Source organism: Hyperoodon ampullatus, assembly GCF_949752795.1.
Source record: "Hyperoodon ampullatus genome assembly, chromosome: 5".
Taxonomy (NCBI): domain Eukaryota; kingdom Metazoa; phylum Chordata; class Mammalia; order Artiodactyla; family Ziphiidae; genus Hyperoodon; species Hyperoodon ampullatus.
Window position 1 is genome coordinate 21,780,607 of NC_136918.1, and position 24,623 is coordinate 21,805,229.

General features: G+C 38.4%; 1 protein-coding gene across 2 annotated transcripts in view; it reads left to right on the forward strand.

Moving 5' to 3' along the window:
• The window catches only part of NGLY1 (N-glycanase 1), a gene marked incomplete at its 5' end in the record, with an annotated part of 56,618 nt that overhangs the window by 11,782 nt on the left and 20,213 nt on the right, over positions 1 to 24,623 (forward strand). For both annotated transcript variants that reach the window (XM_079704372.1, XM_079704373.1), the window contains 3 exons: positions 51 to 296; positions 17,360 to 17,525; positions 24,145 to 24,367. In XM_079704372.1, coding sequence (XP_079560498.1) covers positions 51 to 296; positions 17,360 to 17,525; positions 24,145 to 24,367 — 635 coding nt within the window. The remainder of the gene's footprint in view (positions 1 to 50; positions 297 to 17,359; positions 17,526 to 24,144; positions 24,368 to 24,623) is intronic.

A 24,623-nucleotide genomic window follows, 5' to 3' on the forward strand; every position in this document is an offset into this window, starting at 1 on the left:
TGGCAGTATAAAGCAGAGGTTAAAATTTTCTCTAATTTTATAAATTCCAGGGAGAAACCCATCTTATCTTTCCTAAAAAAGCTTCAGTGGAGCAGCTGCAAAAAATTCGTGACCTGATTGCCATAGAGAGAAGTAGCAGATTGGATGGATCAGATACGAGCCACAAAGCAGAATTATCTCAGCAACTTGCAGCCAGCACCCAGCTTCCTACAGCACAGCCTTCCAGTCCTAATGGGTTAACCCAGCATCCAGGGAACAGTGAAGGACGGTCATCAAATCCACCGTCCGCTCCAATGGTAACGTTAGAATTAAACCTTCCTCGACTGCTCCCTTCGAAGTGTTGATATAGCAAAAGCTTGAAAATAGGACTTATTCCAGAATTTATGTCTCAGTCATTCTTGGTTCTTATAGTTCTAATACGCCCAAATTTCCTGAGCGCTTTTAAAAAATTGTCACATCTGTAACAAAAGTGGGGAAATGGCAGTCTTTTATTTGGACTTTTACATCTTAACTTGTGGCTTATTGTTTCTGAGGCAGCCAGGGTTTTATTTAATTTATCATTTGTAAATGTACCTGTTGCCGTGGCACTTAAATCAGTTGCACAGATTAGCGTATGTCTTTAACCTAGAAAAAGTAAAGGACTTGCTAGACAGATGTGTGGCCATCAAGTAAGATTTCCTCTATTGCTTTGACACTTCTGATGTAATACCTGCTGCTGTCTACCATGGAATTATTAATTCCAACAGCCTACCATTATCAGCACCTCAGTTCAATAAAAAATCGGCTTCTTTAGGTTTAAGGTAAATAATCATTAATTTACTGATAGTGGTGCTAGCATATACATATATACTTCTGAAGAACTGAAGTCAAATTACTGATGTCTTACAGGCATTCTTGGTATACTTAAATGACCTTATTTAATAGGAAATTATCCTGTTTACAAAAAAATCCCTTGTAATAAAGGTCCTTAAGCATTTTACTCCTAAATTTTCACTGTCAGAAAAATTTTCATGGCTTTTCTATAGTAATTTTATCAGTAGGCACCTTAAACTCATGTCCTCTTTTAATTTTGGTGAAACACCTGGTTGCTCTCCTCCATACACTGGAACTCTACATCTAGAGTCAGTTGTTAAATCTACCTTTAATTTTCTCCAGCTGAATAATTGGAGAGCCTTTAACCTAACCTCCCTGGTAGTCAGATGATGGGCAGTCATTGCTTAGTGTAGGCTGGGAATACCCTAAGCTTGTCTTTAAAAAATAAAGAATTGAAGGTGGTAGGGGCTGGCAGAGGAAGAGAGAGTTACTGTCCTTTTGAATAATAATTCTTATTTATTTATTCATTCATTCATTCATTTGTTTATTGGCTGTGTTGGGTCTTCATTGCTGCACGTGGGCTTTCTCTAGTTGTGGAGAACGAGGGCTACTTTCTTGCAGTGCAGAGGCTTCTCATTGTGTTGGCTTCTCTTGTTGCGGAGCACAGGCTGTAGGTGCACGGGCTTCAGTAGTTGTGGCACGTGGGCTTAAGTAGTTGTGGCACGTGGGCTTAAGTAGTTGTGGCGCACGGGCTTAGTTGCTTTGTGGCATGTGGGATCTTCCCGGCCAGGGCTTGAACCCGTGTCCCCTGCATTGGCAGGCGGATTCTTAACCACTGTGCCACCAGGGAAGCCCCTGAATAATAATTCTTTATGAGTGGTTTCCCAGCTTTTTTTGTGGAGGGTTAACTCTTCTAAAACATATTCTTTTGTGCCTCAGTTGACTTAGGTTAACGTTTAAGTCTTTAAAATATTTCTCCTCTCATTAGCTTCAGAGCTAATGTTTGTTTATACTAATAATAAACACAGCTATTGTTTATGAATGCTTCCAAGAAACTGTTACTGGATACTATTGGATCAACTAGTAATGATATTAAGTGGCCGTGGGCATCAGATAAGAGTGTATGTGAAAGCTTAATAAACTGTAAAGGACTTAAAGGTTTGCTCTTGGTAACAGTAATTCTTTCTGTAAAGTATCTCAGCTGCTTCATTCAGAACAAAGTTACCACAGAGTAACAGAAAAGTGGGACTACTTAACTCTATTGGGACAGAATAGTAACCCTAGCCAGTCCAGTCCTTAGGACACTGGTTTCCACTCTTTTTTGATTGTACATCTTACCAGTGGTAAAACGTTGAATGCATAACCCAATAAGTGTCTATTTACTTACGAGTTACATACTTCTATGGGTATGTGTTAATGTACCTTATACAGGACTCATGTACAGGATTAAAGCATGTCATTACACCTCTGGGTAACAGGTCTTCATCTGTTTTGCAGTTAAGGCTGATACAGGGGCTTCCCTGGTGGCACAGGGGTTAAGAATCGCCTGCCAGTGCAGGGGACACGGGTTCGAGCCCTGGTCCGGGAAGATCCCACATGCCGCAGAGGAGCTAAGCCCGTGCGCCACAACTACTGAGCCTGCGCTCTGGAGCCCATGAGCCACAACTACCGAGCCCGCGATCCACAACTACAGAAGCCCGCATGCCACAGCTACTGAGGCCCGTGCACCTAGAGCCCGTGCTCCGCAACAAGAGAAGCCACCACAATGAGAAGCCCACACGCCACAACGAAGAGTAGTCCCCGCTCACCCCAACTAGAGAAAGCCCGCGTGCAGCAACGAAGACCCAACGCAGCCAAAAATAAATAAAATTAAAAAATAAAAAATAAATAAATTTATTTAAAAAAAGGCTGATACAGATAGAGAAGCATATTTAACCTCTTTCTTGGTTTTTAGCACCTTTTCTTATGAGTCTTCTAATTAAAGTGTTAGAATATACCTTTTAAGATTCCTTGCTTTATATTTTGTTGAATCTCAGTATTACAGTTTAAAATGCACAGTACTAACCAGTCTTACAGAAAAGCATAATGCAGGAAACCATTTTATTTTACAAAATAGCTCTTTGCTGGACAAAGTAGAATTTTTTTTAGTGTTCTGGCTCAGAAAATCCATTCAGATTTTCTGAATTTTCTTTAACCTCTTTCCTGTTTTAAAAAAACTTTTTTTATTCCTAGCCTTGCAATTCAGTTATAGATTTTGTTTTAATTTTTTTTTATTTATTTATTTTTGGCTGCATTGGGTCTTCGTTGCTGTGCATGGGCTTTCTCTAGTTGTGGTGAGCGGGGCATGCTCTTCGTTGCAGTGCACGGGCTTCTAATTGTGGTGTCTTCTCATTGTGGAGCATGGGCTCTAGGTGTGCGGGCCTCAGTAGTTGTGGCACGCAGGCTCAGTAGTTGTGGCTCGTGGGCTCTAGAGCACGGACTCAGTAGTTGTGGCACACGGGCTTAGTTGATCCGCGGCATGTGGGATCTTCCCAGACCGGGGCACGAACCCGTGTCCCCTGCATTGGCAGGCGGATTCTTAACCACTACACCACCAGGGAAGCCCCTCAGTTACAGTTTGAGGTCTTTAATTACTTACCAGAAAGGGCCTGGATACTACACTAAAAACAAATTGTCATTGTCAAAATGAATTTAGAGTTTAGAAGAAAACAAACTTTCGCCAACACATATGCTCTTAGAAGGCTACTGTATATTAACTCTTACTTTTTGAGTCCCTGGGACAAAGTATCTTTTTCTGTATTCCTTAAGGGAGTTGGGAGAAATTAGAATGAATCTTGTTTTTTATAGCCAACTCCTGGTTCCATGGATCACTGAAGTACACATGTTTAAAAAGTATTTTGTTATTTAAGCTTTTATCACCATTAGTTGCTGTATTACAGAGTTTGACAATTATGTTCTCCTCCCTTTCTCATTTTGAGTGGGGATACTAACTGAGAATTAAAATGGACCAAGTAAAGCAGCAGGAGAGAGATTAACAAAGCATGTAACTGCATATAAACTAGACAAATCCTGAGCACTGTTGAGTGTCACAACTAATATATTTCTTTGGTTGAAACTGTATCAAGTAAAATTTGGAAATATAAGACAAGGTGATAGTCATTGGTGTTGAAGTTGCCAGTAAGTTTTTCCCTTAAGATATGAAGTACTGGAATATACCGGTGCTCAATAAACGGTGATGTAGCTGGAAATCTATTTTGCTGCTTTTTCTGGATATTTTATGTAAATGAATGATACACTACATAGTCTTTTGCTTCTGGCTTCTTTTACTTTGTATGTTTTTGAGGTTTATCCATATTGCAGGATCTATTAGTATTTTTTCCTTTTTATTGCTGAATAGCATTCCATGGCGGACATTTGGGTTTGCCATGTTTGCCTGTTATGGACAATGCTGCTATGAATGTCCACATACCAGGCTTTGTGTGGGCAGATGTTTTCGTTTCTCTTGGGTAGGTTCCTAGAAGTGGAACCACTGGGTTGTATGACAAGTTTATGTTTATTGCTTTAAGAAATTGCAAGCTGTTTTCCAGAGCTGTTGCACCTCTTTACATTCTAACCAGCAGAGTGTGAAGGTTCCAATTTCTCAATATTCTCATTGATAATTGTTAATGTCTTTTTTATTATAGCCATTTTAGTCGATGTTAAGTAGTATCTCATTGTGGCTTTAATTTGTATTTTCCTAATGACCAAAATGATTTCTTAAATTTGCTGGTTATACATGCTGAGTATTTAGTGTTCTTATATGAAATAGCTTCCTGATAACCTTTTATATATTTTTATGCCCTTTGCCTTCCAAAAGCAGGTTCAAAACAGCAAAGACAGTTTTTCAAAGACTGAGCCTCAATGTTAGAAGCATTGTTTCCAATTTTGCAACTTTATCTAGGTTGAAAGCATGTGACTCTGAAATATGATTTGCTTAAAATAAGTCTTTGGCAGTTATTGCACAGATAGTCTAAATGTATGCTTTTATTTGATATGTGACTGCTTTTAGAATGTGTATGAAGTTGTTGAGGACTTTGCATCAACACTTTTATCACTCTAGAAATTATTGCCCATTGTGTATATGACTATATATGTATCTGTTTAAAAGAATTATCATTTGAGATTATATTATTGAAATTATAAAAATAATATTAGATAATGATAAGTAACAAAATTAGTTGATTTTTTTTAATGAAGATATGTTTTTTTTATTTTTTTAATTTAACTTTTATTTTATATTGGAGTATAGTTGATTTACAGTGTTGTGTTAGTTTCAGGTGTGTAGTGAAGTGGTTCAGTTATACGTATACATGTATCAATTCTTTTTTAGGTTCTTTTCCCATTTGGTTATTACAGAACATTGAGTAGAGTTCCCTGTGCTATACAGTAGGTCCTTGTTGATTACCTGTTTTATATATAGTAGTGTGTATATGTTAATCCCAAACTCCTAATTTATCCCTCTCCTAGACCTTTCCCCTTTGGTAACCATGTTTGTTTTTGAAGTCTGTGAGTCTTTCTGTTTTGTAAATAAGTTCATTTGTATCATCTTTTTAGATTCCACATAGAAGTGATATCATATGATATTTGTCTTTCTCTGTCTGACTTACTTGATCATCTCTAGGTCCATCCATGTTGCTGCAAATGGCATTATTTAATTCTTTATTGTGGCTGAGTGGTATTTGTGTGTGTGTGTGTGTGTGTGTGTACACATCACATCTTTATTCATTCATCTGTCAATGGATATATTGGTTGTTTCCATGTCCTGGGAATTGTAAACAGTGCTGCAATGAACATTGGGGTGCATGTATCTTTCGAGTTATGGTTCTCTCTGGATATATGTCCAGGATGTGGGATTGCTGGGTCATATGTTAGTTCTATTTTTAGTTTTTTAAGGAACCTCCATACTCTTCTCCATAGTAATTGTACCAATTTACATTCCCACCAACAGTGTAGGAGGATTCTCTTTTCTCCACACCCTCTCCAGCATTTATTATTTGTATACTTTTTGATGATGGCCGTTCTGACCGGTGTGAGGTGATACCTCGTTGTAGTTTTGATTTGCATTCCTCTAATAATTAGCGATGTTGGGCATCTTTCCATGTGCTTTTTGGCCATCCGTATGTCTTCTTTAGAGAACTGTCTATTTAGGGCTTCTGCACATTTTTTTATTGTGGTGTGTTTTTTTTGTTTTTTTCTTTTTGATATTGAGCTGCATGAGCTATTTGTGTATTTTGGAGACTAATCCCTTGCCAGCTGCTTCATTTGCAAATATTTTCTCCCATTCTGTGGGTTGTCTTTTAATTTTGTTTATGGTTTCCTTTGCTGTGCAAAAGCTTTTAAGTTTAATTAGGTCCCATTTGTTTATTTTCTTTTTATTTTCGTTACTCTAGGAGACAGATCCAAAAAGATATTTCTGCAATTTATATCAGACAATGTTCTGCCTATGTTTTCCTCTACGAGTTTTATAGTATCCGGTCTTACATTTAGGCCTTCAATCCATTTTAACATTACTTTTGTGTATGATGTTAAAGAATGTTGTAATTTCATTCTTTTACATGTAGCTGTCCAGTTTTCCCAGCACAACTTGTTGAAGAGGCTATCTTTTCTCCATTGTATATTCTTGCCTCCATTGTCATAGATTAATTGACCATAGGTGCATGGGTTTATTTCTGGGCTTTCTATCCTGTTCCATTGATCTGTATTTCTGTTTTTGTGCCAGTACTATACTGTTTTGATGACTGGAGCTTTGTAGTATAGTCTGAATTTAGGGAGCCTGATTCCTCCAGCTCTGTTTTTCTTTCTCAGTATTGCTTTGGCTATTCGGGGTCTTTGTGTCTCCATACAAATTTTAAGATTTTTTTTGTTCTAGTTCTATGAAAAATGCCATTGATAGTTTGATAGGGATTACATTGAATCTATAGATTGCCTTGGTTAGTATAGTCACTTTGACAATATTGACTCTTCCAATCCAAGAACATAGTATATCTTTCCATCTGTTTGTGTCATCTTCAACTTCTTTCATCAGTATCTTATAGTTTTCTGAGTACAAGTCTTTTGCCTCCTTAGGTAAGTTTATTCCTGGGTATTTTATTCTTTTTGATGTGATGGTAAATGGGATTGTTTGTTTAATTGCTCTTTCTGATCTTTCACTGTTAGTGTATAGAAACAACAGATTTCTGTGTATTAACTTTGTATCGTGCAACTTTACTGAATTAATTGATGAGCTCTAGTAGTTTTCTGGTGGCATCTTTAGGATTTTCTACGTATACTATCTTGTCATCTTCAAACAGTGACAGCTTTAGTTCTTCTTTTCCAATTTGGATTCCTTTTATTTCTTTTTTTTCTCTGACTGCTGTGGCTAGGACTTCCAAAACTATGTTAAATAATAGTGGCAAGAGTGGACATCCTTGTCTCGTTCCTGATCTTAGAGTAAATGCTTTCAGCCTTTCACTGTTGAGTATATGATGTTAGTTGTAGTTTTGTCATATATGGCCTTTATTATGTTGAGGTAGTTTCTCTCTGTGTCCACTTTCTGGAGAGTTTTTATCATAAATGGGTGTTGAATTTTGTCAAAAGCTTTTTCTGCATCTATTGAGATGATCATATGGATCTTATTCTTCAATTTGTTGATATGGTATATCACACTGATTCGTTTGCAGATATTGAAGAATCCTTGCATTCCTGGGATAAATCACACTTGATCATGATGTATGCTTCTTTTAATGTATTGTTGGATTTGGTTTGCTAGTATTTTGTTGAGAATTTTTGCATCTATGTTCATCAGAGATGCTGGCCTGTAATTTAATTTTTCTGGTGGTGTCTTTGTCTGGTTTGGGTATCAGGGTGATTGTGGCCTCATAGAATGAGTTTGGCAGTGTTCATTTGTCTGCAATTTTTTGGAATAGTTTCAGAAGGACAGGTGTTAACTCGTCTCTAAATGTTTGATAGAGTTCGCCTGTGAAGCCATCTGGTCCTGGACTTTTGTTTGTTGGAAGATTTTTAATCACAGCTTCAATTTCAGTGCTTGTGATTGGTCTGTTCATATTTTCTATTTCTTCCTGGTTCAGTCTTGGAAGATTGTTCCTGTCTAAGACTTTGTCCATTTCTTCTAGGTTGTCCATGTTATTGGCATAGAGTTGCTTGTAGTACTCTCTTAGGATGCTTTGTATTTCTGTGGTGTCAGGTGTAACTTCTGTTTCATTTCTAATTTTGTTGATTGAGCCCTTTCCCGTTTTTTCCTTCACGAGTCTGGCTAAAGGTTTATCGATTCTGTTTATCTTTTCAAAGAACCAGCTGTTACTTTCATTGACATTTTATGTTGTTTTCTTCATCTCTATTTCATTAATTTCTTCTCTGAACTTTATGATTTCTTTTCTTCTACTAACTTTGGGTTTTGTTTGTTCTTCTTTCTCTAGTTGCTTTAGGTGTAAGGCTAGGTTGTTTCTTTGAGATTTTTCTTGTTTCCTGAGGTAAGATTGTATTACTGTAAACTTCTCTCTTAGGACTGCTTTAGCCGAGTCCCATAGGTTTTGTATCGTCGTGTTTCATTTTCATTTGTCTCTAGTTATTTTTCGATTTCCTCTTTGATTTCTTCATTGATCCATTGGTTGTTTAGTAACATATTGTTTAGCTTCCATGTGTATGTGTTTTTTTAGTTTTTTTCTTGTAGTTGATTTGTAATCTCATAGTGTTGTGGTCAGGAGAGATGCTTGATATGATTTCAGTTTTCTTAAATTTGCCGGGGTGTATTTTGTGACCCAGCGTGTGATCTATCCTGGAGAATGTTCCATGTGCATTTGGGAAGAATGTGTATTCTGCTGCTTTTGAATGGAATGCTCTATAAGTATCAAGTAAATCAGTTGGTCTAGTGTGTCATTTAAGGCCTGTGTTTCCTTATTTTCTGTCTGGATGGTCTATTGCTGTAAGAGGGGTGTTAAAGCCCCCCACTATTATTGTGTTACTGTTGATTTCTCCTTTTATGGCTGTTAGCATTTGCCTTATGTATTGAGGTGCTCCTCTGTTGGGTGCATATATATTTACTTGATCATTATGTAGTGTCCTTCCTTATCTCTTGCAACAGTCTTTATTTTAAAGTCTATTTTGTCTGATATGAGTATTGCTACTCCAGCTTTCTTTTGATTTCCATTTGCATGGAATATCTTTTTCCATCCCCTAACTTTCAGTCTGTATGTGTTCCTAGATCTGAAGTTGGGTCTCTTGTAGGCAGCATATATATGGGTTTTGTTTTTGTATCCATTCAACCAGTCTGTTTTTTGGTTGGAGCATTTAATGCATTTACATTTAAGGTAATTATCAATATGTATGTTCTTATTTCCTTCTTGTCAATTGTTTTAGATTTGTTTTTGTAGGTTTTTTTCTTCCCTTCCTCTTTTGTTCGCTTCTCTTGTGATTTGATGCCTGTCATTAGTGTTGTTTGGATTGCTTTTTCTTTTTTGTGTGTGTATCTATTGTAGATTTTTAGTTTGCTGTTACCATGAGATTTTGATATAGCAGTCTATATACAAACAAGATTGTTTTAAGTCTTTTAATTTCCAATGCATTTCCAATATCCTGCATGTGTACTCTCCTCACATTTGCTGGTTTTGATATCATATTTGTATGTGGATGATTTCCTACCTTTACTCTATGTTTGCCTTTAATGGTGAGCTTTCCCACATGTAATTTTCTTGATTCTGGTTGTGGTCTTTTCTTTTCTGCCTAGAGTAGTTTTTTAAAGATTTTTTGTAAAGCTGTTTTGGTGGTGCTGAATTCTCTTAGCTTTTGCTTGTCTGTAAAGCTTTTGCTTTCTTCATCGAATCTAAATGAGAGGCTTGATGGGTAGAGTATTCTTGGTTGTAGGTTTTTCCCTTTCCTCACTTTAAATATATCATGCCATTTCCTTCTGGCCTGCAGAGTTTCTGTTGAAAAAAATCAGCTGATGACTTTATGGGGATTCCCTTGTATGTTATTTGTTGCTTTTTCCTTGTTGCTTGTAATATTTTTTCTTTGTCTTTATGAGTTTATCCTGTATGGAACTCTCTGCACTTCCTGGACTTGAGTGAGTGTTTCCTTTCTCATGTTAGGGAAGTTTTCAGCTATAATCTTTACAAATATTTTCTCAGGCTCTTTCTCTCTCTCTTCTCCTTCTGGGACCCCTATAATGCGAATGTAGCTGTGTTTAATGTTGTCCCAGAGGTCTCCAAGACTGTCTTCATTTCTTTTCATTCTTTTTTCTTTATTCTGTTCCACAGCAGTGATTTCCACCAATTTGTCTTCCATCTAACTTATTCGTTCTTTTGCCTCATTTGTTCTGCTATTGATTCCTTTTAGTGTATTTTTCACTTCAATTATTGTATTATTCATCTCTGTTCTTTAAATCTTCAAGCTCTTTGTTAAATATTTCTTGTATTGTCTCAGTCTGTGCCTCCATTCTTTTTCCAAGATCTTGGGTCATCTTTACCATTACTCTGAATTCTTTTTCAGGCAGATTGTGTATTTGCACCTCACTTAGTTGTTCTTCCGGTGTTTTATCTTGTTCCTTCATCTAAAACATATTTCTCTGCCATTTCATTTTGTCTAACTTGCTGTGTTGGTGGTCTCTGTTTCTCAGGCTGCAGGACTGTAATTCTTCTTGGTTGTGGTGTCTGCCACCTGGTGGGTAAGGTTGGTCCAGGGGCTTGTGCAGGCTTCCTGGTGGGAGGGACTGGTGCCTGGCCACTGGTGGGTGGAGCTGGGTCTTGTCCCTCTGATGGGCAGGGCCGTGTCAAGGGGTGTGTTTAGAGGTGTCTGTGTGCTCAGGACGTCTTTAGGCAGCCTGTCTGCTCATGGGTGGGGCTGTATTCCCACCCTGCTGGTTGCTTGGACTGAGGTGTCCCAGCACTGGAGCCTACATGAGCCACAGCTGACCCCCGCCTCCCCAGGAGACCCTCCTAGACCCACAGGTAGGTCTGGCCCAGGCTGATATGATGTCACTGCTTTGCCCTGGGTCCCAGTGCACGTGAAGCCTTGTGTGTCCCCTCCAAGAGTAGAGCCTCTGTTTCCCCCAGTCCTGTGGAGCTCTTACTCAAACCCTGCTGGCCTTCAAAGCCAAATGCTCTGGGGGCTCCTCCTCCTGATGTGAGACCCCCAGGCTGGAGAGCCTGACATGGGGCTCAGAAGTCTCACTCCTGTGGGAGAACCTCTGCGAAATAATTATTTTCCAGTTTGTGGGTTGCCTACCTGGTGGGTGTGGGATTCGATTACACAGCAAAAGCGCCCCTCCTACTGCCTCACTGTGGCTTCTTCTTTGTCTTTGGATGCAGAATATCTTTTTTGGTAGGTTCCAGTCTTTTTCGTCCATGGTTGTTCAGCAGTTAGTTGTGATTTTGGTGTTTTCCTGAGAGGAGATGATCTCAGGTCCTTCTGCTCCACCATCTTGTCTCCTCTCTGTTCTGTTTATAATTTTAAATTGACACCAATTCTGCTTATTATATGCAAAGCACTTCTCTAGTCTCCACATCAAAGTCAAATTTGTTCCATCTTGAAGATGTTAAAGAGTTAAGTCAGAATTACAGAATCGTCAAATGCAGACTTAAAACGGTAGGAGCCCACCATGAGGAGCACTCAGGTTCAGCCTCCTGGCCGCCCTGGCGTCTTCTTCCCCTGGCTGTGCACCTCTGAGTTAGTCGATTTTTAAACTATTTAAATCTCATAAGACAACTTCTTAGTCTGGATCTATATGCAGACTTTGTAAGAGAAGAAATTTCCTCCTTGTCTCCTTTGGACACAAGATTTAAATGTTCAATTTCTTGTTCATGAACCATTCTTAAAAGTAACATATATTTACGTACTTTCAACGGGCAATTATGACACATTTAAATTGGCATTCTTAATATCCTTTAGAAATGATGATGTGGTATATTTTGACATGAAGACAATTATTATGTGGTGAAAAAAAGGTAAACTAAGAATTCCAAAATTAAACAACATATGTTGTGTGTATGTGTGTATTTCCATTTTGCTTATTAAAAACACACATACATAAATATGTTAAATTTTAAAAGGTCTGGAAAGCTGTACACAGATATTTTAGCTATAATTTTCTCTGAGTGGTGAAATTATAGTGATTTCATATTATTTATACCATTCAGTATTTCCTGAAAACTTTCTGCAACATTTATTACTGTTACAAATAGAATAAAGCGGTTTTTATAAGAAATGTTTATTGAAGTCACAAGTTGATTAAAACTATTGTTAAAATTTATTAAACATAACGTTTATGTTAAGAAAACAGGTTCTAAATTTAAAAGCCATTGAAGCAAAGGGTTGTAAAAAGGTGGAAAGAGGGCTGGTGGGCTTGAGAAGCCTTGTCCTTTACTAAAGAAGTAAATTTGCTGATCCAGATTCCACTGCTTCTATTTTGTGTGATTTGACAAAAATACACATTGTACTTGTTTTCTTATAAAGAGTCTTAAATATCTCACATTAGAAACCAATAATTGGAATCCAGGTATGATTAGTGAAGAAAAAAATCTTTTTTGCTCTAAAACAGATTTCACATTTTAAACTCCCATTTGTATTCCAAATAACTTTTAACTCTTAAGCAATTAACTGTTGCCTCATCTACATGGTTACCCAGCTGCTATAATGGCCATGCAATCAGCAAACTTTTATTTTTATGCATTAGTTTTTTTGACACTGTGCCAATGAGTATTTAAAGAAATAAGGCAAAGAAAATAAACTTTATTCTTCAAGATCGTTTGAGTGCCATTAAAAACCACAGTGAAGGAGGTAATTTCCAGAGTGAAAAATGAAAATAAAAATTCTTTGGATGAGTTCTTACCCTCTCAGTAAATGAAAATCTGTGTGTAAAAATAAATAAATAAATAAAAAACAACTGTAAGGGTCTCCTCTTTATAGGAATTCTTTCAAGTAAAAATGGAGACATCCTGTTTGCTTGTTTGTTTGTTTCTGTATCAATTCTGGTAAAAAGCACACTCCTTCCTGCTGTGGATGCCCTGGGTTTCCCACCTTCAGGTCTGCCCCATCTCTTCTGTCATCTGTTAGTAGAGTAAATGTGTCTGCACCTACTAAAGGCCAGCCCGTCCTCTGTACCTGTGTTCCTCTCCTCTGTTCACCGTGGGTTTGCAGGTGGACTGTGCAGTCTTGACCTGTCCCTTTTCTTGGAGATTCTTCTCAGTGGCATTGAAACCTTGCTTTAGGCCAGTTTTCATCTAAGGTTGGACCATTGGCATCAGAATAACCTGGACACACAGATTCCTGGGCAAACCCCAGACAGGCTGAGCCAGAAAGAGAGGGGGGAGCTTGGAAACATGCATTCTTCGCCAGCAGATGAACGTTTATGAACCTCTCATGTAACTCTTAGAAACAAGCCATCACACAAGTATCCCTGGATCATGCATTCCTGTATTTCTCACTTCCTCTTCACAGCAAGTTTCAGGGAGAATCCCCAGTACGCATCCCTGCATCTGTACTCCTCATGTACTTGTATTGCAGGTCTCCTCATTCTAACATGTGCCCCGTCAGTAAAACATTTCTGAGCATGTCCTCTCAATGTGTATTTATTTGTTTATAAATTATATACATATACTAGTATGCTGGTGTACTCGATACATTATAAAACAATGTAAAGAGGAGCTAGAAAATAAATAACATTTTTAATTTAAAAAACGTATTAACACTATATCATTTCAAGAACGTAGACATGTCTTATTTTAAATACTCTTGATCATTTTGTTTGTCAGATCTCAGTAGATTGTGGTTTGGGGGGGGGACATTAAAATATGGCTGTTGAAGGGGCTCATACTAAAAAAATAGATGGGTTAGCCCTGCCATTTTCTTCTTGTAACACTCCACATGTGCTTACATTGTAAGTATTAGCCTCAGTGCCTAGAGGTCTTTGAAATCTTTTTTAAGCCAGGTTGAGGGTTAAATTAGTTAAAACCGCATAGTATAATATAATCTGTAAGTCCGCTGAATCAGGCACATTTGAACTGCAGAAGTTTGTAGCATCGTGGGAGCAGAAGTAGGAGTGAGCGTGCCACTGTGAACCCCTCCACTTTGTGGGAGTTTCTTCCCTCAGGATGGCTTCTGTAGCCTGGGAGGGAGCCACCATTGATCCAAATATTAAATATTATAATAACTTAATTGCTTTACTTTTTGGACAAAAATAATAATATAAATAGAAGTTGTAATATTTTCTGTCCCTATCCCGGTGGACCACTTTGTACAGCTCCAGGTGCCTTTGGGGCACCTGGCCCACTTCGGGACACCACTTATACCACTGAGTCTCTTAAAACTTGTTTTCCTTATTAACACTTACAAATCTTATTACTAAGATCATCAGTGATCTCCATGCTGCTAAATTTAATGGACTTTTTTCAGTTCATTTTTATTTGACCATTCGTAGTTTTCAGCTCAGTTGACCAATTTCCTGGTTTTTCTCCTATTATAAGTGGTTCAACCATTGACCCAGTTGCTCATATGTGGGTCATTCCCACATATTTTTCTACTTTCCTAACTGCCCCCTGACCCCACGGTTCAGTCACTAGGATTTGTTGATTCTACTTCCTATGTGTGTTTCGTATTCATTCACCATTCTACCACCTCTGTCCCCACCCTGGTTTAAGCCTCCGCTCCCTCAGAGTTCGGCAGTGGTCCCCCAGTGAGTCTCCTGAGGCCTGCTTTCTCCCGCCTACAGCTGGCGTCAGACTCAGAGAACACAAATCTGATCATTTTACTCCCTTGCTTAGGTCTCTTTAATAGCTCCCCATTACAGTGGAAAGAGACAGGGAAGATCTAGATGCTTCCCCAGCCCAACTTCTTGCTCAGCTGTCTCGCTCCATCATTTCCCCTGGGTGTTCTGTGCTCCAGACACACTGACTTTCTCTCTGATCCTTCACAGCATGTTAAGTGTATCCCCCTGTGCAGACTCCCCGGCTACCTACACATTGCTCCCTGTGACAGGAATGGTCTTCTCCCTTGCCTGGTTACCAGCTGCTTCTCATCCTTCATGTTTTACTGCAAATATCATTTCTCCAGGGAATTCTAGTTGTACAGTTAACTGTCCTTTGTGTTTGCTTTATAACTCTTACCATACATATGAATAAACTGTCTAACCGTTATATCCCCTGTACCTAACAGGTAATAAAGGCTCCTTAAATATTTGACTAAATTAGCATCATTGTAGCAATATTTGTTTCTGTGTCCACAGACTCCCTACTCTGGGAGGATAATGTCCTTGTCTGGTTTGGTCTCCATTATTTTTCCATCATCTAACACATATGCACACACACATTTACACACAAACATTTGTCGACTTCATGTGAAGATTCTGTCGTTTCTTGTTTAATGCCTTCCCCTTCAGACTGTAAAGTGATGATGTCTGTTTTGTGCACCCATGCCCAGTGCTTGATACAGTGCCTGACATTACAGTAAGTATTTGGTAATGGTCTTTATTTTTAAAATTAATCTGTCTCTGCCTTTTAATAAACAGGTTAATCCATTCCTATTTACTGTAATTCTAATATGTTTGAACTTACTTCTGACATCTTATTTTGTGTTGTCTGTGTCCTTCTTGTTTTTTTTTTCTTTTTCTATTTTTGTTTAGATTGATCAAGTTTTCTTCCATTATTTTCCCTCTAAAAATTAGGAAGTTAAGTATCCTCCTTTTAGTCTTCTAATTATTCTCTTTAAATTTCTAATGCAGGTATTTACTTTATATTTTTCTGCCAACATCTTACAACAAGACAGGAACCTCAGAAAGGATTTACTCTTCTCCCTTCCCTGCCACCTTTCTTAGGAGATTTTGCTTTTCAATTATTATTATTTATTTATAACAATCGGAACTTAAGTTTAACTAGTTTGGTTTTTATTTAACTCGCTCCTGCTCTTTTATCCCAGGTTCTACTCCGTGGTGTTCTGTTTATTACCTTTGGCTATATTATATTTGGGGGGAACAATAACTTTTCTAATAATTTTTTAAAATAGGATTTGGGAGTGATATATTTTCTGCATTGTTACATATCAGAAAATGTGTTTATTTTGCCCTTCTGTGTAATTGGTTTGCCTGGGTATGTGTCGTATGTTCTCATTTTCCCTCAGTATTTCAGAGATTTTGCTCTGTTGTTTCCAGTGAGATGTCTAATATCATTGAAGGCTTTAGTATTTTGTTTTTAATCCTTACTGTCATGAAATGTCACTCTTACATACCTGGTACAGTTTTTGTTTTTGTTTTCCCATTCACACTGGCTCTTTCTTCAACTCTCAGAAATTTTCCATTATTTCTTGGAGAAGTTTTTTCTTCCATTTTTTTCTACTCTACTTTCTAGACTTCCTGTTAGCTGGATTTGGGAAGTTTGGGGGTTTATCCTCAGTGTCTATTTGTTCTTTTGTACTGCAGCCTCAGAAACTGTCTCAATCTTCTAATTGATTGATCACTTAGCTGTGTTTGTTCTGCTGTTTGACACACCATCTGTGCTTCATTTCAGTGTTTACATTTTTAATTTCCAAGATCCATAGTTTTCTTTCTCTGACTCCAGTGTACTCTTGCATTTCTAAAGATAGACTTTTTTTTAGTCTTTTTCTGCATTTGCTGCCATTGCCACAGGGTTCCTTTTTCTGCTGTTGATTCTAGTGCATCTTCTCAACAGTACGGGTTGTTGTAGATTCACAGGGGTCTGAGAGTCCCTGCTAGCCTATCTGTGAATACCGCATGTGGTTTCAGCCACTGTGGGGAGGGGCAGGACATGCCGCCAGGTGGGCTTTGCCTGAGCAGCGCCTCTTCTGAGCCGGGGCACTCCTCTTTCCTTTTAGAAGTCTAAGCGTCCGCCCTCACTGCTCAGAGACACACTTTTTTGTTGACAGTGGTGACCAAAATGTCTAGCTGTTCCTCCCGTGGAGCCCAGCAGCCTTCCTCACGCTCCCTCCAAGGCCCCTTCCTGCTCTGCTGGTCCTCAGGCTCCTCTCTCCTTGGGATTTTTTTGAGAACTTTTTCTTAGTTTTTATAACCACTTTCTCTAGAGGGCATATTGCCATTGTTTCTTCCTTTAGTCCATTTGCATCTGCCTTTCCTCTCAGGAATTTCTCAAAATTCCTGATCCCTTGAGAGTAGTCCTCGTTAGCTAATTCAATATAAAGTTTTTAAAAAATTGTCATTTACAGGGATTTGAAGTGGAAACAGCTGTCAAATGCATTGCTTAGAGTGCTGTCTTGTTCCAGGTGTGTGGTTAAGAGTTCAACATATCCCTGCCTAAATATTTATATCCTCAATAACATACTTTCAGATGAAAATATAGACATGTCTTAGACTGTGATACAGCTATGGCTATCTCCTAATTCTGATTTTGTAAAGGTTTTGGGTATAACTATTATATTTCAATGAATCCATACATTCTTTATCTATGAAATCGTAGAACCTGTGTTTTTTTATTATGTTTAACATAGAACCAGTGTTATTATTTTTATAGCATATGGAGAAAAGCTAATTTCATTATTTTCTTTCTGTTAGGTTACTGGTGATTCAATCATTCTAAAAGCTCTTCAGTCCAACATTCAGCATGTACTGGTCTATGAGAACCTTGCTGTCCAGGAGAAAGTGCTGTCTTGCATTCCAGTCCAAGAACTAAAAAGGAGATCACAAGAAAAGTTATCTAGAGCTAGAAAATTGGATAAAGGTAGTAGCTTTACATAACCATTCATTGCTCAATATGCATCATTGCTAAATAAATAGGAACGCTGAAATGGTGCCTTTTGCTGTTTATATTGTAAATACGTAACCCAGTTCTATTTGGATTTTTAAGAAGTACAACGATAATATAATTTTTTATTGCATACACCTCATGCACACTGGAATGTGTATTTGCAGTTTAATCATTTATATGTGATTTTTTTTTCAGATATAGTAGAACTTTAGTCCATGGAATGTATGATGGCATTATTAGAAGATTTTAATGTGAATCGGAGAAAACGCTTACTCAAAATTAATTCATGTGATTAGACCACTGACTCCCTTTAATAGACAGTTACTGATAAAGAGCGTGGATATAGAAGCCAGCTACCTGGGTATAAATTCAGCTCTGACTCTTACTGTGCATCACTGAGCAAGTAATTTAATCTCCATACCTCAGTTTCTTCATTTGAAAATAGGAATGATAATTTTAAGAGATAACTGAGATAGTACATGTAAATGGCTCAGAACAGTGCCTGCCACATTCATCAAGCAATAATTATTTGTTGTTTTCATTAATGGTCTTAGGATTTTAGTTGTTAAATTTTTCCAACTTCAGCATTTTTACTTTGAGTCTTTATGTAATTGGTTTTTATCTGTTAAGTCATTTCTTAATACTGTCCTTTCTAGGGGGTTCTGTCGTATTTTTTTGGTGGTTGCCCTAGTTTACAGTAAACATTTTTTTTCCAATTTAAAAAAAAATTTATCTTATATTGGAGTATAGTTGATTGATAATGTTGTGTTAGTTTCAGGTGCACAGCAAATTGATTTAGTTATACATATACATATATCTATTCTTTTTCAGATTCTTTTCCCATGCAGCTTATTGTAGAGTATTGAGTAGAGTTCCCTGTGCTATACAGCAGGGCCTTGTTGTTTATCTATTTTATATATAGTCGTGTGTATATGTTAATCCCAAACTCCCCATTTACCCCTCCCCCTCTTTCAGAAGCATTATGCTGCTTCGTGCGTAGTGCGGATACGTTTCAACAGAAGTCTCAATTCTTCCTTCCCATCCCTTGAGACTCTGCTGTCATTCATTTCACTTACCCAGACACTGTAATCACTCAGTACATTGCTATTGTTATTATTTAAGCCGTTACTTTTTAGACTAAGTAAGAATGAGAAAAATAACAGATTTTATGTTACCTTCATTCATTCTTCCCCTGATGCTCTTCCTGGATGCAGGCCGGAGTTTATGACCATCACTTTCTTCTTCCCAAAGAACTTCTTTCACTGTTTCTTTCAGGGCAGAGGTGAAGTCCCTCAGTTTTTCTCTGCCTCGGAAAGTCTTTATTTCTCCTTCACTGTTGAAGGATAATATCACTGGGATGTAGAATTCTAGGTTGGTGGGGGTTTTTTCTGTCGATGACACTTTAAATTTCTATTCACTCTGCTGCCTGCCTGTTTATGGGGAGAAGTCTACCGTAATTTCTATCTTTATTCTTCTCTAGGTTTCTCCCACCTATGCCCCTCACCTCCCCCTCCATCCCCAGCTTCACTCAGGATTTTCTCTTTGTTTTTAGTTCTCTTCAGTTTGCATATGATGTGCATATGTGTAGTTTTTTGGTACTTATCCTGGTTGGTGTTTTCTGAGCGTCCCAGATCTGTGGTTTGGTGCCTCATTAATTTTGGAACATTCTCGGCCATTATTACTTCAGATATCTCTTCTGCTCCCTTCTCTCTTACTTTTCCTTCTGATATTCCAAAATAGGGTATCCTATTCTACCTTTATTTATCAACTGTTTCCCACCATTGTTAGATGTTCTGGTCCATTTTTTAAATTCTCCCACCATAATTGGATGTTCTAGGTGTTTTGTTCCTTTGTTTGTTTTTATTCTCTTTTTTCCTCTTTGATTTTCAGTTTGGGATGTTTCTGTTGACCTGTCTTCAGGCTCAGTGATTGTTTCCTTGGCTGTGTCCAGTCTACTGATGAGCCCGTGAAAGGCATTCTTTATCTCTGTTAGAGCAGTTTTGGTTTCTAGCATTTTTTTAGAGTTTCCATCCTTCCACTTACATTGTTCTTACATGTTGTCTACCGTTCTCATTAGTGCCCCAAACATATTAATCATAGTAATTTTAACTTCCCTAATTCCAAAATTTGTGCCATATGTGAGTGGTTTCTGATGCTTGCTTTATCTCTTCAGACTTTTTTCTTGCCTTCAGGCTTTTCCTTGCCTTTTAGCATGCCTCGTACTTTTTTGTTAAATGTTGGATACAGTGTATTGGGTAATAGGAACTGAGGTGAACAGGCCTTTTGTGAAAGGTGTAAATGTCCATTTTACTAGGAATTGGACACCATTAACGACATTGTGTTTAATGTTTGCTGTAAGTGTCAGGGGCTTTGGGTTCCTCTGGTGTTCTTCGGGTCCCTCTGTTGTCTGTGGGCTTCCCTAAGGACCCCTCCTTAGCTCGAGTCTGCATCCTGCAGATGGTTTAGTTGTAATCATCCCCTATTGTTGTACCGGAGTCCTGTTGGTGTGGTGGTGAGGTGTGGGAGAGGAGCATTCTGTCATCTTAGGGTTAAATCTCAGTGTTTCAGGGGGCCTTATGCTCAGGCCTGTGACCCACCCCCCATAGGTGAGACAGGAAGGCCAGAGGGGCCTAGAGTCAGGGAAGTGCCCTTTCCCCAAACTTACTTAAGCTACAGGTTTGTTGTGAGACCTTGAAACAGTTCTTCCTCTTCTTGAATTAACAGGGTTTTTTTGTTTTTTTTTCTATTTATAAAACAAGGATGCTTATCAGTATGTGGTTACGGAGGCTCTGTCCATTTCAAAGTACTGTGGTCCTGTACGTGATGCCTGACATACATGCCTATTTAGCAGGTACTTACTGTCATGTTGTGTGTGTGTTTGTGCTGAGCCCTGCAGGAGAGACATAGTTAGCAATGTCCCTGCTGACGTTTGCCCTGGCATTTTTTCCCTCTAATTATAAAAGTAATACCTGTTTTATGTAGAAAATTCAGAAAATAGGGGGAAGATAAGCCATCCATAATTTCATCACATCAGAATGCAGCTTCTAAGATTGTGTATACAGTTGACCCTTGAACAACACAGTTTGAACCGTGCGGGCCCACTTACACGCAGATTTTTTTTCCTCTAAATACGTACTACAGTACTACATGGTCCAAGGTTGGTTGAATCCGTGGATGTGGAACTGCAGAGGGCTGACTGTAAAGTTACACATAGATTTTCCACTGCCTGGGGGGGATCAGCACCCGTAACCCCTGCATTGATTAAGGGTCAACTGTATATCCTTTCACACTTGAAAATATAAGGGCAGTATAATGGCGTTTTAATGTAAGTAGGAAAGAAGGAACACATCTTTTCTTTTCTGGTAGAGGCATTGGCAACTGCAAAGGCTCCGTGGGTGGGAGTGAGCTTGGCATGTTTAGGGGATGGAAGGAGGGCGCGTGGCATAGCAGAAGGAGCAAGACAGAAAGCTGAGAGAGGCAAAGGGGGTACATTAGTTTCCTGTGCTGCTGTAGCAAATTACCACAAACTTGGCTCCTTGAAACAGCAGGAGAGTGCTGTCTCACAGCTCCGGAAGCCAGAAGTCCATAATCAGTATCCCTGAGCCGAAATCAAGGTGTGGGCAGGGCTGGAGGGGAGAAGCTCTCCCTGCCCCTGTCCGCTTCTGGGGGCTGCCTGCAGTCTGGCTTGTGGCCACACCACTGCAGTCCTGAAGACCAGCACCTTCACATCCAGCTCCTCCGCCGCTGCGTCACCTCCCCCTCTGTAAAGTGTCCCACTGCTTCCCTCTTGAAAGGACACGTGTGATTGCATTTAGGGCCTCCATTTAGTACGTGGGATAATCCCCCTGTCTCAGAATCCTTAACTGCATCATATCTGCAGAGACTTTTTTTTTTTTTTTTTGCCTTCTTTGGTAGGATTCACGGGCTCCAGGGGTTAGAGTGTGGATATCTTTTGGGGAGCCATTTCTCGGCCTACCTCAGGGGCCAGCTGAAAGAATGAGAGTGGCGACTTTGGGTTGTATTCTGAATGAGATGGAAACCCATCGGAGGGTTTCAGTCGACTCAAGCTACCTTGCATTCTTAAAAAGATCACTCTGCTGTAGGGACTTGTTGGAGAAAGCAGGATGAGAGTGCTGTTTTTCTTAAAGTTCATCTTTAGTCCAGCATTCATGAGTGTCTCCTTGTTGAGAAACTTTCATGTTGTACAGGAAAAGCTGAACTCTCCCTGCCAGTCAGTCCTCCACCTCCTCTTCTGCAGGTAACAGCTATTATCACATGATGTGTTCCTTTTCATATCTTTTCCTGTGTATTTATACCCGTAAAGTTATCTATAAAAATAAATAAAGTTGCATGGGTTTAATAAAGTGTATCATCTCTCATATATTCAGCTCCTTGGTGATTTTCATTTACTGACATGTCTTGGAAGTCATTTTCCCTCAGAGTGCATGCTCTGTAGTGTGCATGCACTGTTATTTATACAGTTGCCCACTGATGGACACCAAGACTTCCCTGTTCTGAAGGCTGCTGCAGTGAAGATCCTTGTAAAGCATGCCTGCCTACATGAAGGAATGTTTCACTGGGTTAGATATAAAAGTATCAAGGATGTGTGATACTTTTATACTACAGTGGATCCCTGCCAAACAAATTGCCTTCCATTTTATACCAGAAGTGTCTGGGAGTATTTGTTTCAACTTAATGAAATTATTGAACTTCTTTTATGGACTTTACTAATTTTTCTAATGGGTTCTGTTAATATTCTTACTGATTTATAGACATTCTTAATATATTCTGGATACTTTTCTTTGTTAGACTCATTACATTTTTCTCTCAGTATTCTTTAATTCAGTGTACCTTGAAATTCAAAAGTTACAAATTTTAATATGAGAAAATTATTTTTTCCATTTTTGATTTTACAGTTGTGTTTTGTTTTCTACACCAAAGTCATAAATGTAAACTTCTACTGTTACTTTTATAATATTCCCTCTTTGTGTATAGTGTTTATATATATGTAGTAGAATGAATGTAGTAGGGATCTGATATTTGGATAGCTACTCATCCCAATACCATTTGTTGAACGATCCATCCTCTTAGAACTACTTTAAAGGCTAACTTTACTAAATACCGTGTATCACTTAGAAATCTGTCTTTCAGGACTCTTTGCTTTGTTTCATTCATCTCTTTGTCTATTCTTTATCAGTATCACAATATTTTAATTATTAGAACTTTGTAATGTGTTTTGATGTGCTGTAGACAAATTTATCTCATTTGTAGTAAAATTGTGTTGACTATTTTGTGCCTTTCCCCTTTCACATGAATTTTGCAGTTAGCTTGTCAAAGTTTATGAAAAATTATTTTGTAATTTCAGTTGAGATTGCATTAAAGTACAGGTTAATTTGCGGAGAGTTAACAACTTTGAGTTTTCCCTTTCAAGAACATAATGTATTTTGGCCTTTTAATATTCTCTGTAGTTTTTTTGTTCTTCTATAGTTTTTTATTTTGAAACGTATCAAACATAAATACAAGAATAGCGTATAACAGATCAAACACCTGTGCCCAGCATCAGACTTTATTAGATCTTAACATTATGCCATATATCTCCTTCATATATGTTTTATTATTTTTAATAATAAAATATTAAAGATAGGAATGAGAATCCCCATATATGTCCCCGAGATTGTTTTCTCCTCTCCTTCTTCCCAGAGATACCATTGTCTTGAATATGGTCGAGAGAGAGATCTTTTTATTTGATAAAGTGGATATAATAATATATGTCATGCTTACTTGCTAGGGTTGTTTTAGATAGATAGATAGATAGATAGATAGAACACATGGTTGTGCTTTTATGTGTTTTGTGAATTATATTGAATGATGGTGAATTATATTGTACAGTTGAAGCACTAATAGAAAAGCTAATAGGATGATTTTTAAGGTGTCCAGAATTCTGTGATTTCTGCCTGTAATACTGTGATTGTTTCATATTTACTTGTGAATGTATCTGATAACAAATATAATGCAGTCATTTAAAAATGTTTTTCAAGGGCTTCCCTGGTGGCGCAGTGGTTGAGAGTCCACCTGCTGATGCAGGGGACGCGGGTTCGTGCCCCGGTCCGGGAGGATCCCACATGCTGCGGAGCGGCTGGGCCCGTGAGCCATGGCCGCTGAGCCTGCGCGTCCGGAGCCTGTGCTCCGCAACAGGAGAGGCCACAACAGTGAGAGGCCCACATATCGCAAAAAAAAAAAAAAAAAAAAAAAAAATGTTTTTCAAAATCAGACTTACTTTGTTACCTTACAAGTGCTTCAGGATCAACTCCAAACTGTCAGTAGTTCCCTGAGAGGTGGTTGTATTCAGCATGGTGTCGGTCAGAGGATGCAATAAAGTCCCACTGCTTTGAATGTGCAGTGGATTACGTCATTGTATTTCAGCCTGCTTCACAATACACTGACAATTCTATCCGCATCCTATTTGTGAAGACCTTTTACGTCATCTTCTGTTTTCATATATTTCAGCTTCATATTTGAGGATAAAATGCACGTGGATGTTTTTAGTTTTTTTCTGCTTTAAATCTTACTTGGTTCTGTTATAACTTCTCAGGTACTAATGTAAGCGAAGAGGACTTTCTTTTGCTGGAGCTTTTACACTGGTTTAAGGAAGAATTTTTTCACTGGGTGGATGACATTTTGTGCAGCAAATGTGGTGGCCAGACTAAGTCTAGAGGCGAATCATTGTTCCCCAGTGATGATGAGCGGAAGTGGGGTGCAAACAGAGTGGAAGATCATTACTGTGACGCCTGCCAGTTCAGCAATCGATTTCCAAGGTGAGCATCCCCTGGACAGTGAAGTCAGAATAATCTCTTATTGGGATGGTTAGAAGAGAATTTTATTAAATCAACTTTTAATCTTCATTTTAATTATTAGAAGTATATTCCTCTAGGACAGGGGTCAGCGAGCTATGGCTGACAGGCTCAATCCAGCCCACATCCTATTTTTGTAAATAAAGTTTTATTGGGACACATCCATGCTGCTTCAATAGCTTATGGTCTGTAACTGTTTTCATATTACAATGTCAAGAGT